At 39.6% G+C, this 17,139-nt stretch overlaps 1 protein-coding gene across 2 annotated transcripts in view; it reads right to left on the bottom strand.

Moving 5' to 3' along the window:
- Positions 1-17,139, bottom strand: part of LOC115217563 (protein phosphatase 1 regulatory subunit 36-like) — a 55,762-nt gene that overhangs the window by 8,674 nt on the left and 29,949 nt on the right. For both annotated transcript variants that reach the window (XM_036507475.1, XM_029787301.2), the window contains exons 10-12: positions 14,903-14,985; positions 12,899-12,963; positions 2,978-3,038 (exon numbers count right to left, since the gene is read on the bottom strand). In XM_036507475.1, the coding sequence (XP_036363368.1) occupies positions 2,978-3,038; positions 12,899-12,963; positions 14,903-14,985 (209 nt within the window). The remainder of the gene's footprint in view (positions 1-2,977; positions 3,039-12,898; positions 12,964-14,902; positions 14,986-17,139) is intronic.

The following is a 17,139-nucleotide window of genomic DNA, read 5'->3' on the forward strand; positions in this document are numbered from 1 at the left end:
ATCATGCTTCACTACCTCATCCCAAGTCTTCCATGGTTTACTTCTTCTACAGGTTCCCTCCACAGTTAGAGATCAGCACTTCTTTACACAGCATACCATACCAGTGCAGTCATCTCTCTTGCACATCTGATACCTCTTATGTCTAACTTTTCTTTCGAGATGCTTACACTCTGTTGTACATACACACTGACATTGCACATCCAGCAAAGCATGCTAGCTTCATTTCTTTTGGGCCTACGCATGTCCTTGGTGGTCACAGCCTATATTTCACTGCTGTGTAACATAGCCGTTCACACACAGATATCATACAGACTGTCTTTCATCCGAGGGAGAGGACTTTGTTACCAACAGAGGAAGGCGCTCTCTCAACTTTGCTCTGCCTATTCTTATTTTTGCAGCTTCACTCTCAGGACATCCACCTCCTCTACTAACTTAGTCACTTAGGTAATGGAAGCTATCAACTACCTCTACCTTATGCCACTGGTATTTGATGGAGTCTATTTTCTGTACATTTTTAGTGTTTATTATACTTGTGCACCTTCTACACACAAAAACCATTTTCCCTGTTAACCTTTGATATTGCTGCACTTCTCATGTGTTCATAACTTGCACCAGGTACATCTTATGGAATTTCCACCTATGTCTTTCCTATAGTTTGAGCAGGGCCATCTACTTGAAGGTATTTGTGATTTGCCTGCTTTCCTACTTACTAAAACTTCAGTTTTTCCTAGGTTAACTCTAAGGCCCTTTGATTCTAGACCTTGCTTCCACACCTGTAACTTCTTCTCTAGTTCTGGTAGAGATTCAGCTATAAGAACAAGGTCATCAGCATAGAGGAGCTCTGAGGAGCAGCCTGTCTTACATTCTTCTATTATTGTCGTCTTTCCTTTTTTCATTCTTTGGGATTTCTACCAGTCCTGCCAGTATATCGCATGTGTGTGTGTGTATACGAATGTGTGTATATATATATATATCATCATCATCATCATCATCATCATTTAGCGTCCGTTTTCCATGCTAGCATGGGTTGGACGGTTCAACTGGGGTCTGGGGAGCCCGAAGGCTGCACCAGGCCAGTCAGATCTGGCAGTGTTTCTACAGCTGGATGCCCTTCCTAACCTATATATATATATACACATTTGTGTGTATGTGTATACGAATGTATATATATATATACACATTCGTATATACACACACACACACATGCAATATACTGGCAGGACTGGTAGAAATCCCAAGGAATGAAAAAAGTAAAGACGAGCTATTTATGAAAGAAAGGGTGATTTGTATTTTTTGTTGCATATAAACCTTATTGTTGTCTGTGCAATAAATGATAAAAAAAATGTCCAATAACAATCTATACAATACTTAATATACAAACCATTCATTAGCATTTAATTCTGATGAAACTGCAAGATCACTATATGATTGCATATTCCTTATTACATAGTATCTTATGATAATTACTCTACATTATATACAATTAACATACACAAAATGATATAGAGAACATACACAATGTTTTTATTAACATGTTTAGTTTCAATTCTATGGCAAATTTTAAAAAAATAACAACCATGGCTACTTTGCTAAGTTATTTCACTTTCAGTCACAATAATGAATTTATTTGATTTTAAAATTACATCTACAAAACATTTTCTCTCTCTCTCTCTCTCTCTTCACCTCTCAGTTCCACACACCACATGACACCATAGTTAGTGGAAGTGGTTATTTCTCTCACTCCTCCTCCTTCTTCTTCTTTCTCACTCCTTGGCAGAATTTGAACCCAGAATAATAAAGACTAACAGTATAGCCAGGCTTTGCTCGGGATTAAGTTAGGATTATTAAACTAATCAAGCTCTTTACTTCAAAGCAAACTAAGTAACATCGACGTCAAATTTGAGTGAAATCCATTGAAATTGGTAAACTTTTGGCTGAAATTTTGCAGACAATTTGATTGGAAAATCCCATAAGGAATCGTTTTATTGATTTTTTTCCGCTCATCGATTGCTTGTTTTTTTTTCATTTTTGGAGAACTTAAAGCATTCAAAGATCCCATGAGTCCTAAGTAATGCTGGCATCAAGTTTGAACAAAATACATCAAAATTGGTAGATGTTATGTTTGAAAAGTGTCAGATCTCTCCTTTCAAAAACATGGACAGTTTCAAAACATCGTTTACAAAATAATAGCTGATCATTTGCAAAGGAGCGTGTCTACAGTCAACACATAGGTCTTTTTCTCTGGTAACCTCTGCTCTTGCCCATGTTCACGCACGACCAGCTATATATTGCTACGAATAGAACAACAGATTCAGCTAATTTGGAAATTAGTTGTGGAGAAACGGAAAATATCGTTTATATTGTGTATATATAGATATACGGGCAACACACACACACACATTGCATACATGTGTTTTGTACGCAGACATGTTCGTGTGTGTGACTGAAGCCATTCACACATGCATACATACATAACAACACCTGTCTGTCTGTTTTTGCCTGTCAATCACTCAGTAAAAGACGAAATTTTAAAAAATCTGTTATCTCTCTCTCTCTCTCTTTACACCATCGCTAGAAGGGGACTTAACTCATGCTTGTATGAACAATGGTGAATTTCTCCGCTGTGAAAATTGTTAAGTTATAGTCGAAAATTTATTTTTACTGCTATTCGCTGGTGCCTCGGGGGAAAATAATTTGGAGAAAATACAGCTAGGGTCGTGACGAATGTCCTCCTAAAATTGGAGCAACATGTGTGCTAATTTGTGGATGTGCATAAATTAGATTCACGAACACACACACACACACACATCCTACCTTTTATATATATATACAGATGAATGAAATACTGCAAGGCATTTTGCCCAGCATGCTAATGATTCTGCCAGGTTGCCACCTTAACTTCCTAGATTTATTAACTACAAAATGTTAATCAAATTATGAAAATTAGCTATATTAATCTAATTTAATAATTACTTACAATTTTCTTTCTATTTTCATAGGTTCAAGATATGGTACATCATCTTTCATAGAAAACTGGGCTATAAAAATACACATTAAAATGAACTTCTGATAATTATCACTTTTTGGGGGGACAGACACACACACACACACACACATTTTATAAATATATAAAAAGAGAATTTTTTGAAAACTGATTAACTATTTAAAAATTTAATATAACAGAATGTCACAGGCCTTTATTCTTTTACTTGTTTCAGTCATTTGACTGTGGCTATGCTGGAGCACCACCTTTAGTCGAACAAATCAGCCCTAGGACTTATTTTTGTAAGCCTAGTACTTATACTATCAAGCTCTTTTGCCAAACCACTAAGTCATGGGGACATACACACACCAACATTAGTTGTCAAGCGATGGTAGTGGGGACAAACACAGACACACAAGCACACACACACACACACACATATATGACGGGCTTCTTTCAGTGTCCATTTACCAAATCCACTCACAACACATTGTTCAGCCTGAGGCTATAGTTGAAAACACTTGTGCAAGGTGCCATGCAGTGGGACTGAACCTGGAACCATGTCGTTGGTAGGCAAGCTACTTACCACACAGTCACTCCAACGCCTGGGGAAGAAATCTTCCTATAGAGTGTATTTTTTGTGTTAGTGATTTTGTTTGTTGTTTTCTTTCAAACAAAAGTTGTTTTTAGTAACGGTGTTGACTATTTTTGGTTTAGTTTCAGTTTTAGGATTCTTATAAAGTATTCCTCTTTTACCTTTCATAAATGATCATTTTCATCTTTTATTTTGTTAAAAGGGGATATTTTGAATTTTGCATTTGCACAATTGTCAATAGGCTTAGGAGTGGCTGGGTGATAAGTAGCTTGCTTATGAACCATATGGTTCCGGGTTCAGTCCCACTGCATGGCACCTTGGGCAAGTGTCTTCTACTATAGCCTCGGGCCAACCAAAGCCTTGAGAGTGGATTTGATAGGCAGAAACTGAAAGAAGCCCATTGTATATATGTGTGTGTATATATATATATATATGTATGTGTGTGTATATGTTTGTGTGTCTGTGTTTGTCCCCCCAACATTGCTTGACAACCGATGCTGGTGTGTTTATGTCCCCATAACTTAGTGGTTTGGCAAAAGAGACTAATAGAATAAGTACTAGGCTTACAAAGAATAAGTTCTGGGGTCAATTTGTACGACCAAAGGTGGTGCTCCAGCAAATGACTGAAACAAGTAAAAGAGTAAAAAGAGAAAGTATGCTTACCAACATAGGACATTCCTAAAAGATTAATCTTTAATTTACTGTTTATTCACATTTGCACAATTGTTTAGCTTTGTTCCTGTTTCTGCAATGTAATTCTCATTGCATTGTGGGCATGTGATGCAGTAGATGAGTTTTTTTGCTTTGCATTTCCTGTTCACATTTCAATTCTTTGCCATTCTTCAATCATTTGGTTGTTCTCTGTTCAATTATTTCACATGTCCCACAATGTAGGTCACCATTGTTTGTTACCTTCATTATTTCTTTGGTCTAATTCTCTTATTTCATTGGCTTTATCTAGTGTGATGTTGCTACTCTTAACTAGTTTCCCTCTTTTTAGGGTTACTTTGGCGCATTTTTCAAATCCAAATTTCATATCTATTTCTTTGGTAAATCCATGAACTGCCTGTAGTAGTGTTTTCAGCTGTTTGTCATTTGTAGCGTATGGTTTTAGGTCATCCTTATATAAAATGTGGCTGATCATTTTGCTGTAACATTTGTATCCACATCCAGTTCTATTTAGCATATCAGATAGAGGTGTCAGTGCCAAGCAGAAAAGTAGTGGAGAGAGCGTGTCTCCCTGGAATATTCCTCTTCTAATGGGGATGGCTTTTTTTTTCATGAGTCCCTCTTTTGTTTGGAGCTGTAGCACTGTCTGCCATTTATTCATGGAGTGTCTTATGTATTTTATAATTGTTGGTGCTACCTTGTTAATGGCTAGTGTTTCAAGGATCCACGTGTAGGGAATGCTATCAAATACCTTTCGGTAGTCAATCCAGGCCATACTGAGACCTTTTTTCTTTCTGCGGCTGTCTTCAGTTATAGGCGCAGGAGTGGCTGTGTGGTAAGTAGCTTGCTAACCAACCATATGGTTCTGGGTTCAGTCCCACTGCGTGGCATCTTGGGCAAGTGTCTTCTGCTATAGCCCCGGGCCGACCAATGCCTTGTGAGTGGATTTGGTAGACGGAAACTGAAAGAAGCCTGTCGTATATATGTATATATATATATGTATACATGTGTGTGTTTGTGTGTCTGTGTTTGTCCCCATAGCATTGCTTGACAACCGATGCTGGTGTGTTTATGTCCCCGTTACTTAGCGGTTCGGCAAAAGAGACCGATAGAATAAGTACTGGGCTTACAAAAGAATAAGTCCCGGGGTCGAGTTACTCGATTAAAGGCGGTGCTCCAGCATGGCCACAGTCATATGACTGAAACAAGTAAAAGAGTAAAAGAGAAAAAGAGAAAGAGTATAGCTTTATTGATCATTAGTTGATATTTACAGCCATATGAGCCCTTGCAGCATCCTTTCTGCTCTTCTGGGAACAGGTTGTTTTCGTCCAGGTGCTTGTTCAATCTTTGCGATATTACTGCAGTAAGGGCTTTGTACATTGTAGGGAGACAGGTTATAGGTCTGTAGTTTTGTGGTTTCGCTGTTTCATTGGATTTGGGAATTAAGATGGTTTTCCCTTTCGTGAGCTATTCAGTCATTGTCTCTGGCTCAGCCAGAATGGCGTTAAAGTTTTCAGCCAGCTTTTTGTGCATTCCTGTCAGATATTTCAACCAGAAGTTCCAGTTGCTTAGTCTTTGCAGTGCCTGAGTGACCTCTTCAGTTGTTATGGGTGTCCAGAGTTGCTCAGGTGCTAAGTTTGCTGTTTTAATAGTTCTTTTCTGTGGTTGTTCATTTGCCGACCATATTTCTTTCCAGAATTCTTCCACTTCTTCTGCTGTTGGTGCCAACTTTTTGGGGTTGGAGTTGAACTCTTGGTGCCTTCCTCTCAGATCGCTCCTTCCAAGTTAATGGTTCGCTGTCCAACGTCTCCAGTGCGAGCAGTGGTGTGCCTCAAGGTTCAGTGCTTAGGCCCTTATTGTTTTTAGTCTCCATAAATGACTTGCCCAACAACCTTACGCAACACACTCTTTTATTTGCCGATGATGTCAAACTAGTCACTCCTCGCAGTGATATAGATGATCTTCGTTGATGCCTCCACCAAGTTTGGAGATGGTCTAACGAATGGGACCTGTGTCTGAACGTGTCAAAGTGCTGTCATCTGCCTGTTGGCTCTTCTCCTGCAACTCAACTTGATTTCGAGCTGGGTCGTCTGCTGCTGGAGAAGACCGACCAGGTAAAGGACCTGGGTATCTTGGTAGATTCTTCCTTTTCGCCTTTGGCCCAGTGCGTCCATGCTGCCAACAAAGCACGCGGAGTTCTGTTTTTGATTCAACGGTCATTCGGAATGCTCACAGCAGCCATATTCCTACTGCTCTATGTCACGCTGGTGAGACCCATATTGGAGTATGGGATTCAAGCCTCTTCTCCTTATCTCCTCAAAGACATACATCATCTCGAAAGAGTCCAGAAGCTGGCTACCCGCATGGTTCTTGGTCTCAAGCATTTGTCTTATGAAGAAAGGCTGAAGATGCTCGACCTTTATTCTCTAGAAAAACGCCGCCGCCATGGTGATCTCATTCTTGCTCACAACATCATAAGCGGAAAGTGTAACCTCTCGAAAGAGCTGTTCTTCACTCCTGCTCCAGAGCGTCGGCTGCGGGGTCACTCCAAAAAGCTCTATCTGCGACGATTTCATCTCAATCGAAGGAGAGGGGCTTTCTCTGTCCGGGTTGCAGATCTGTGGAATAAGCTGCCGGACGAGATAGTGAAGATGCCAACGACCGCTCGGTTCAAAGTCTCTCTTGACCAGAAATGGCCTGAACTCTTTGCATGAACACCCTCCCTGTACATAACTCCATGTCCCCCTACATGGCCTTGCTTTTTGCTTTTTGAGCCAAAAAATTAACTTAACTTAACTTTTGTTCAAAGAAATGTTGGCGTTTCTCATACCAGCGGATCCTGTGTGATTTGGCAAGGATATCTTGCTTTAGCTTTTCTTTTATCTCAGGTAAATCTTTTTCTGTGATGTATTTGCACAGTATTTTTGTTTTCTTCTTGTTGCTTAGTAACGTTGATTGTCTGCTAATTTCGTTAAGAATCGACAGATCTTTTCTCATTTTTTGTATTTTAAGTTATTTATCCACAGGGTTTGTTTGGGTGGTGGTACTCCTGTTTGGATGGGTTTGAGGGCGTATCCAGCTTCTTTTGTGGTGGCAGTGGCTGCTGCATATATTATGTCATTTAGCTCAGTGATATTGCTATTTGTTTCAGTGGCTATTAGTTCCGTGATGGCCAGGTTTATGCTGTTTATTGTTGATGTTGTTTTGTTGTATATTTTTATTCTTGGGAGGTATGGTCGGTGGTCCATTCTGAGATCTGTGGTTTTCAGTTCTTTGATTATTCTAGTTTTTATAGTATCATAATCATTAGGTTCCCCTTCGTTCTTTCCAGGTTTTAGATGTGTTTTGTTTTCTTTCTCATTCGTATGTTTGTCTGTGATGTTTTGTATATCATTTTGCATCCCTACGGTCTGGGTTTGTTGTTTTTTGTTTACTTCATTTTCGTTGGAAACATTACGTTTGTATTCATCTTTTACTATCTCAGTGTTTATATTATTTGGTATTGTTGTGTGGCTTCTATCTCCATTTTCCTGATGTATTTTTTTCTTTTAAATGTTCTATTTCTATTTCTGATATTTTTTGCGTTGAGAATATATCTTCTTATGTTAGTTAGTTTATTAGCGTTCATTGATGTATCCAAGTCTTTATTAGGTTATTTTTCTTCCATATTTTATATATATATGTTGTTGTGTTTTCGTTGTTTGGGTAGAGCACTGCTGTAAAGTAAGCATGTAGGATTGAAATATATTCCTCACGTGTCCATTTATGCCTTTTTGGTTTTATTTGCAGGACATGAGGAACAACGTCTGTCCCTTTATTTTGACGGTCATCATTTTCATAGGGTACCGGTCTGTTCATTTCTGTTGTCACATTGTTTTGCATGTGTAGTTTTTCGTACTTTTTGTGTGACAAGTTTAAAGTACGCATTTCCCAATTGTTATTCTTGGTTGAATAATACTGGTATTATTTAATTTATTTGTAGTTTTTTTGTACATGTTGTTTGGGGCCAGAGATGGTCTGGTGTTGATGGATTGTAATGTATCAAGCATGTTTACATGTTGTGCTGTACGAGAGGTGGAGATGATATCGAGTTAAAATACATCATTTCGTTTGGAAAATAGTAATAAATTTCAATGAGTATTACTTACTCGGATATAGTCCAATCTTTTGTCAGCAATTTTTTGGCTCCATGCGATGTCTTTGTTTCCGATGTTTGTGGATAGATTTCGGAGCACTGTTTTATTGTTCTCACATGTTAAATGTCCTCCGGAGTTCTCTTTAAACATCCCCCATTGTTGTTGTTGTTATTCTTTATCTAACTTTATTGATTTACTTATATTTTCAACTCCTGGAATGCTTAAATTTACGTTTTTACAATGTCCATAAAGCTTATACTTACAGTGCAGCTAACTCCTACTCCTACCCCTAGTAGGGGCAACTATCTTAACATGCTTGAATGTTTGAATGGTGACTGGTCAACAGTGAGAACAAGTGTAGCATGTCTGTCAAATGAGCATGAAAACCTTCTTTTCAGGCACTGAATAACATCTCCCCTCCCCATGTCTCCTTATACATTCCTTTCCCTGTTTTTAGAGTTGGCAATGTCAATGTAGGCACACTGAAAGGTAGGTCTAGTGAGATTGTAGAGATGCTTGATTGGAGACAAGTTGATGTATGCTGCATAAAAGAAGTAAGGTGGAGAGGGGCTTCAGCCAGGGTCCTCAAAGGCAAAGTGCATATGTATAAAATCTTCTGGGAAGGTAACAGTGATGGAGTAGGGGTATAGGCATTCTCCTTGTGGAGAAATGGGTAGTCAGGGTATGTGATAGAGTGCTTAAGCTCAAGCTAGTCTTGCAGAATAGTATAGCTACAATTATCTCTGTCTATGCCCTACAAACGGGCCTACAAAACGATTAGAAGGACTGCTTTTATGACACCCTTCTATAAGTCACCTCAAAGATGAGTGGCAATGACCTCATCTTTGCAGCTGGGCATGTCAGATGGCAATCTGGTATCTTCCATGGTGTTCACAGGGACCATGAAATTGATTCCTGAAATGAAGAAGGAACTAGGCTACTGGAGTTCTGTGATGCATGCAAACTATTAATCTGCAACACTAACTTCAGGAATCCAGATAGCCACCTGATAACCTATCAATCAGGTGACTCTGCTAGCCAGATTGATTTCATTCTCACCAAACAGCGGGATGCAAAGTTGCTCTTAAATACAAAGACCCTCCCTGGTGAAGAATGTACCCCCCAGCATAGACTAGTTATTAGTGACTTTAGACTCGAAGCCAGAAGGATGCCAAGAAGCAGACCAATCCAGAAAAGAAGGATTTGAAAGCTAAAGAACTTTTCACATGGTCAGAGATTTAGGGTCATCCTCACTGAGAAATTTGATGAGAGGGAGGAGACTTTGGATATAAAGGGTAACTGGAAATTCCTATGGGACAGCTTATTAGGCACCACAGACCAAACCTGCAGCTGGTGCAAAGTCCCTTTCAGACCTAAAGTAACGTGGTGGTGGAATAATATGGTAGACAAGGCCATTAGAGCAAAGAAACAGGCCTGGAAAGCCTGGAACAGTGGGGCTAGCAGGGAACTGTACTAGATAGCCAGAAGGGATCTGGGTGACAGGTATACATACCCAAGGGAGAAGCAGAAAAGAAGAAGTTTGCCAATGTTTAGTGACGTTGGCAAACTGAAGTACTTCAGATTGCAAGATAGGGTGTGAGAGAAAATTGTGATATCACAAGAGAGAAATGTGTCCACATGGATGATGGTGCACATGCTTTTAATGATTCTGCAAAGAAAGAGGCTAGGAGAAGTCATTATGAAAGGCTGCTGGATGTGGAGAATGAATGGGAAGAGGAGAGCCTGCCAAATATTGACCTAGTAGAGGGACCAGCTATCTGAATAGATAGCATCCTGGTAGATAAAGCAATTAAGGATATGAAGTCAGGAAAAGCCCCAGCCCCTCAGGAATCACTGCTGAGGTGCTTACAATTTTTGGTGGTGTGGGTCATGGCCTAGTCACCCATATCGTAAATCAAGTAGTTCACGAAGGCGTCATACCCAATGACTGCCATAGCAGCATCATAGTCAACTGCTACAAAGGAAAAGGTGATGCTTTAGATAGACATAACTACAGGGGTATCAAACTGCTAGATCAGGTGATGAAGATCACAGAGAGGATCATAGCCCAACTAATTAGGGAGAGAGTCTGCTTAGATGGGATGCAGTTCAGTTTTGTGCTATATTCCTGGTACAGCAACTGCAGGAGAAAAACCTAGCCAAAGATAAACCACTCTACATAGCTTTTGTTGACTTGGAGAAAGCCTTCGACAGGGTCCCCCGATCCCTTATCTGGTGGGTGATGCAGAAACTGGGGATTGATGAGTGGGTAATAAGAGCTGTACAGGGATGCTACTAGTAAGGTAAGGGTCAGCAATGAGTATAGTGAAGAATTCAGAGTTAGAAGTAGGGGTTCACTAAGGATCAGCCCTCAGCTCCCTCTTATTCATCATAGTCCTCCAGGCAATAACAGAGGAATTCAAGACAGGCTGCCCCTGGGAACTCCTCTATGCTGATGACCTTACTCTCATAGTGGAATCACTACGAGGACTTCCACATCTGAAAGAAATTTCAGATGTGGAAGCAAGATTTAGAATCGAAGGGCCTCAGAGTCAATGTTGCAAAAACCAAAGTCCTAGTAAATAGGAAGGCAAACACATCACAAACCCCTTCAGATAGATGGCCCTGCTTGATCTGTAGTAAAGGTGCAGGTAGAAACTCCATAAAATTTACCCAGTGTAAGCTATGGACACATAAAGGGTACAGCAACATCAAAGGAAGGTTAACTGGGAAGATAGCTTTTGTGTGCAGCAGATGCACAGGGGCAATAAGCACTGCAGATGCTCAGAAAACTGATTCCATCACATGCCAGGGGGAGAAACTAGAAGTAGTTGATAGCTTCCGCTACTTAAGTGACCAAGTCTATAGTTGGAGTGGATGCTCAGAGAGCATTGCCACTAGAATAAGAATAGCCTGGGCAAAATTCAGAAAGCTCCTACCTCTACTGCAACAAAGGGCCTCTTGCTCAGAGTGAAAGGTAGATTGTATGATGCATGTGTGCAAGCTGCCATGCTACACGGCATGAAACATGGGCCATGACTGCTGAAGACATGTGTAGGCTCAAAAGAAATGAGGCTAGTATGATGCACTGGATGTGTAATGTCAGTGTGCACACATGACAGAGTGTAAACGCCCTGAGAGAAATGTTGGACATAAGAAGCATCAGATGTGATGTGCAAGAGAGACAACTGCACTGGTATGGTCATGTGCTACGTATCGATGAGGAAAGCTGCCTGAAGAAGTGTCACTCCCTAACAGCAGAAGGAACCCATGGAAGAGGGAGACCCAAGAAGACATGGGATAAGGTAGTGAAGCATAATATTCGAACGTTGGGCTTCAAAGAGACAATGACAAAAGACTGAGACCTCTAGAGATATGCTGCGATTGAGAAGACCCAGCAAGGAAAGTGAGATCACAGCCATAGCCTACACCAGTGTCACATAAGTGCATAACCAGTCCATTTAAAAAGTATCTTTGAATCGTCAGGCAACATTCAGTGCTTGAGGAGACCTATTGAGTCAAGTAAATCAAAATCAAATGGAAATTGTTGTTGTGGCTGATACCAGTGCTGGTGGCGTGCAATAAACACCATTCATTTGTGAGTTGCTGCCAGAGCCGCCTGACTGGCTCCCCGTGCTGGTGACATGTAAAAAGCATCATCCAAACTTGGTCGATACCATCCCCCACCCCCTCCCCAACTGGCTCCTGTGCCAATGGCACATAAAAAGCATCATCCAAACGTGGACAATGCCAGTGCCACCTGACTGGCTCCCATACTGGTGGCACATAACTAGCACCTACTACACTCTCAGAGTGATTGGTGTTAGGAAGGGCATCTAGCTATAGAAACATTACCAGATCAGATTGAAGCCTGGTGCGGCCTCCTGGCTTACCAGTCCCCAGTCAAACCATCCAACCCATGCCAGCATGGAAAATGGATGTTAAACGATGATGATGATAATGATGATATATATATATATATATACATACAGATAGAGAGAGAGAGAGAGAGAGTAAAGAAATAAGAATGGATAGCTCAAAACATCACTACGTATGTTTCAATAGTGTGGTTATGTATACAACAATGCATAATAATTATGTAATATTACATAGCTTCATACTGTTGTACAACATGCCATTTCATTGGGTGATATTCAGCCTTCCATCAGCAAAGTAAATCAATTATGTAGTGTTAGTAACATAAAAGAAACAACATACATGTAGTATAATGATGGAAATCACTGACACATGTAGCAACATAGAAGACACCAACAAACATGCAGTATCATGTTACAAAGCACTGCCACATGTAGCAACATAAGGGTTGCAAAACACAGGTATTGTTTTGGCAGAAACCATTGTCACATGTAACAATATAAAATGGGACAGCACAAACGAATAACATGGTGGATATCATTGCCACATACAACAATACAAGAGGGACAATAAACATAGTAACATGTAGCAAACTGTAAATAAAAGTAAAATACAAAATCAAGTGGAATATATACTTACATGTATTTTCTACTCCTTGTTCTATGAACTGAATGGTTAAATTGAAATTCTCAGACCTCATCAACCTGGAATGACAAATAGTCAAATATATTAGTGATTGTTGTTGATATTGCTGTTGTTATTGCTGTTGTTGCTGTTGCTGTTGAGCGAACGGTCTTCATCCCAGAGCTCACAAGATGGAAGAAGTCCGAAACGTGGTCCTTTGCTATTTGTAAGGCCCGCAGAAGAGAAAGCAGGTCAACCCCTGACACCGAGAGCATCGACAGATGAATGAATGTGCATCCAGGCTCAGCGGTTGCGTAGGAAGTCGGGGACAAGAAACAAGAAGAAAGAGTGAGAGAAAGTTGGGGCGAAAGAGTACAACAGGGGTCGCCACCACCCCACTGCTGGATCCTTGTGGAGCTTTAGGTGTTTTCACTCAATAAACACACACAATGCCCGGTCTGAGAATCGAAACCGTGATTCTCCCACTGCGAGTCCACTGCCCTAACCACTGTGCTATTGTGCCTCCACTGCTGTTGTTGCTTAACCACAGGCTGGCCTTAACTGGACAGATTCATGACTAAAGGTATTCCAATTAGTAACATCCTGTCATTTGAATATTACTAACTGGATTGATGTTGTTGGTGGTGGTGGTGGTTGTGGAAACAGTAGTGGTAGTAGTAGTAGTAATGGTGACAGTGGTGGTGGTAGTAATGGTGACAGTGGTGGTGGTGATGGCAGTATGTTATTATTATTAAAATTACTGTTGATGTTGAACATCTATAATCAACTTTAATGATTAAAAGTGCAAGTATAACCAGGTGCCACCCAGAACAGAGTGATTCACCCTTCTACAGAACTTCATTAGGTCTACCTCATTATTTTCCGATTATTGGTCAGAACCATCTATTCTGTATGGGATGAGTAACTAGAAAACTGAGTAAGCAGATAATGGAATAACTTGTAACATAGTAACTGGCCAATTGAGTAACTAGAAAATTGAGTAATTAGAAAACTAATTGGAGCCAATGGCTGAGCCATTTATTTATTTATTCCTTCACTTGTTTCAGTCCTTGGACTGTGGTCATTCTGGGGCACCTCCTTGAAAGGTTGAGTTGATCAAACTCATCCCAGAACTTCTTGTAAGTCAGGTACTTAATCTATCAGAGTCTTTTTGCCAAACTGCTAAGTTATGGAATGTAAACAAACTTAAGCAGACTGTGAAAGGGTAAGACATAAACGCACACACACACACACACACACACAAATCCATTGCTTACAAAAGTACTGGCGACAAGAAGAGCATCTGGTCATAAAAATCCTGCCTCAAATACCTCCTCATCTAACCCATACTAAGATGGAAAAATAGATTTAAACAAAAAAGAAAACAATATATATATTTAGAAGAGGTGCTAAAAGGGTAAAGACCCTCTTAGGTCATGAATGACCATGGGATTACTCCAAGAGTTTATGGGTAGATGGGCATATATGAGATGGTATATGCTAGTATATAGAGGATAGGGTCAAAACAACAGTAAATGCAGGTAAACCCATACAAATAAATACATATAACTATATACAATTCCATTACACATCCATGCACATGCATAGATGGACATGCATACACATGCACACATAAACACACACACATGGAAATGTAAAAACACACAGCCACATACAGACATAAGATCAATTTTCAGACAGATGCAGAATAGTCCTCGGAGCGAGAAGGGAAGTTACTAAGTCACTGAAAAATTCATGGACAGCGGCAAAAGAACTTTGACTAACAAACAAACGATTGATTGATTGTTTAACAAACACATTAAACAAATGATTGAGTAGTTAGTTGGTTAGGTATTTAACCAATTGACTAATAATAAAGAGCTGAAATTGGACGTGTATGTGCGTTATTATTATTGGCTTAATGACTCTCCCAAGACAGCAAAATTTGTTTCAACACACATATTCACATCAAAAATCTTTCAAACCAAATAGAAAAACTAAGTTATGCCAATTACTTACCGATTAATTTCTTTATTAATTATCCCTTGTTCTGCCTGTCGGTAGCTAATCCCAAGAAAGTAGGTACTAAAAATATATAATCTCTACAAAGGAACAAAAATATATATTTATTATCCAATCTAATCAATTTCTTCATGTATAAATATTGTTATTGTTGCTATAATGTTGTTTAATCTCAACTCATTGCTAATCCAATAGACCTGTGATCAAAGTCCCTCCAGTAATGACCATTTTGTTATTCACTCGAACTCAAAACATCCGGGACTACCTTATCCAATTTGTCTTCCCTTTTTTCTAAAGATGGTATGGTGTAATTTGTGAGAGATTTGATTGCTATTTCTAAGAGGCCAAAAGACCACATAAAAGCAGACTTGTTATTTTACAGAAATGTTAAAATCAATGTAATGGAATCGTAAAATTCTAAGAAGCATAGGAATAAATTGCAGAACTTTTGAATATCATGCAAAAATTTCACAACTTGCCATTAGTCAAATCAAAATTAGGAAGTCATTATGTTTTAAAATTATTATTATTAATTAAGCAGGTGGGTGAATTTGAGTGTTTAACCCCTTGCAGAGAGATTTAGTACTGACAGTCTGTGCTGTGTACCAGTATTAGGCCATTCAGTAACTACATAATTTTACATGCAAGGAATTTTACAGTGTATCTTCTCAGTGTGGTATATTTGAAAACACGGTGCTGCACAAAGTGAAATGCTGCACTGCTCACATTCAAAGTTTGTTTCTTTTCACACACTGCTCTTTGTACAAAGACCACATCTTCTGTACAGTCATGGTCTCCTCCCTGATGAGGGAATAATGGCAGGGAAATTTCTCCGTCAACCTTGCTGGACCAAGTAGAGCAGATGGTCTACCTTGTGGTGTGTACCCTTCAGGAGGGCAGTTGTTACACACTTCTTTGATCAGTGCTAGTCAAAAATCAAGAAATCGTTCCCATAACTGTCAATGCAAAGAAGGCAGTGACCAAACAAAGGTTGAGCAGATAGAAAAACATTTTCTTATACCATTTGATGGTTTTTCTATCACAGGAGTGAGATGTGGTCATTTGATTGGAAAAATCCACCTCACTCATGCCTTCATTGTAACTAAGAACACAATTTAGCTTCCTGACAATATTTCCGCGCTTATCAATTTCTGACATTTCAGCGGTATGTTGCATGGATAACATTTTTACAAGCTTTTTATCTTTCCATAACAAAGTGAGTAAACCACTTGTGATGGAATGAAAGTCAATCTCATCCTTTTATCAGGGTCAAATTCATATCCTTGGGCATGTCCTTTAGATTCAGATGAACCATTCTGATTACTTTCGTTTTCTGTTAATAGGGAAACAGAAACAACTTAGGGCTGCTGAAGCAGTTGTCCATATGAACATTATACCCTTTGCTGAGCAGATGTTCATTCAGCTCCAACACAATCTTCTGGCTCACAGGAATGTCACTCTGCTCCTGATCTGAGTATATTTTGTAATTGGATGTGCATCCTGACACAACACCTCCACTCTGGCACACTTTGAAAACTTTAATTCCGAATCGTGCCCATTTTTGGAGTTGTACTGCTTGAATTCAAGTCTACTTTTGAATTTCCAAAAAGACTCATCAGTAGCAACATCCTGGTCTGGAATATACACAGTTTTGAACTGTTCAGTCAGAATATCAATGACTGCCACAATTTGAACAGTTGGTCATTATCTTCAAAATCGTTGTCATTGAAGTGCAGATTGTGTTAAATCTGCTTGAACTGATCGCAAAGCATCATATTGTGAAAAAATGGTGCGCACAAAACTGGGTCCCTGGTTCAGTATAACTTCATATCCAGTTCGAGATGCAGGCCCATCAGTATCAAGAAAGACAAAAACAAGTCCAACCCATTGGGTGTGACATCTACCCACTTTCTGGAGTGACTTTGCTGGGTAAAGTGATGATTGGTAGCAGCGTACCAATTCCCAGTGTCATGAAAAATTTGAGAAACTGGAGTGGCATGATCAATGCATCCACATTGAAGAATGTAATTTTGGGCTGCTCCATGAATCCATATCACTTCAGGACATTGTCCTTCTTTGACCAGTGTATAGTTTTACCAGTATCGCAAGACTTCCCAGCATATGCAGCCAGTGTTTTGTCAGAATCCAAGGATGAACTACCATCTCTCACAATTTCTGCAGGCTGTAGTGGTTCATCATTGCTCTCGCTGTCGGATTCTTAGTACTTGCTCTCT

Source organism: Octopus sinensis, linkage group LG11 (assembly GCF_006345805.1).
Source record: "Octopus sinensis linkage group LG11, ASM634580v1, whole genome shotgun sequence".
NCBI lineage: Eukaryota > Metazoa > Mollusca > Cephalopoda > Octopoda > Octopodidae > Octopus > Octopus sinensis.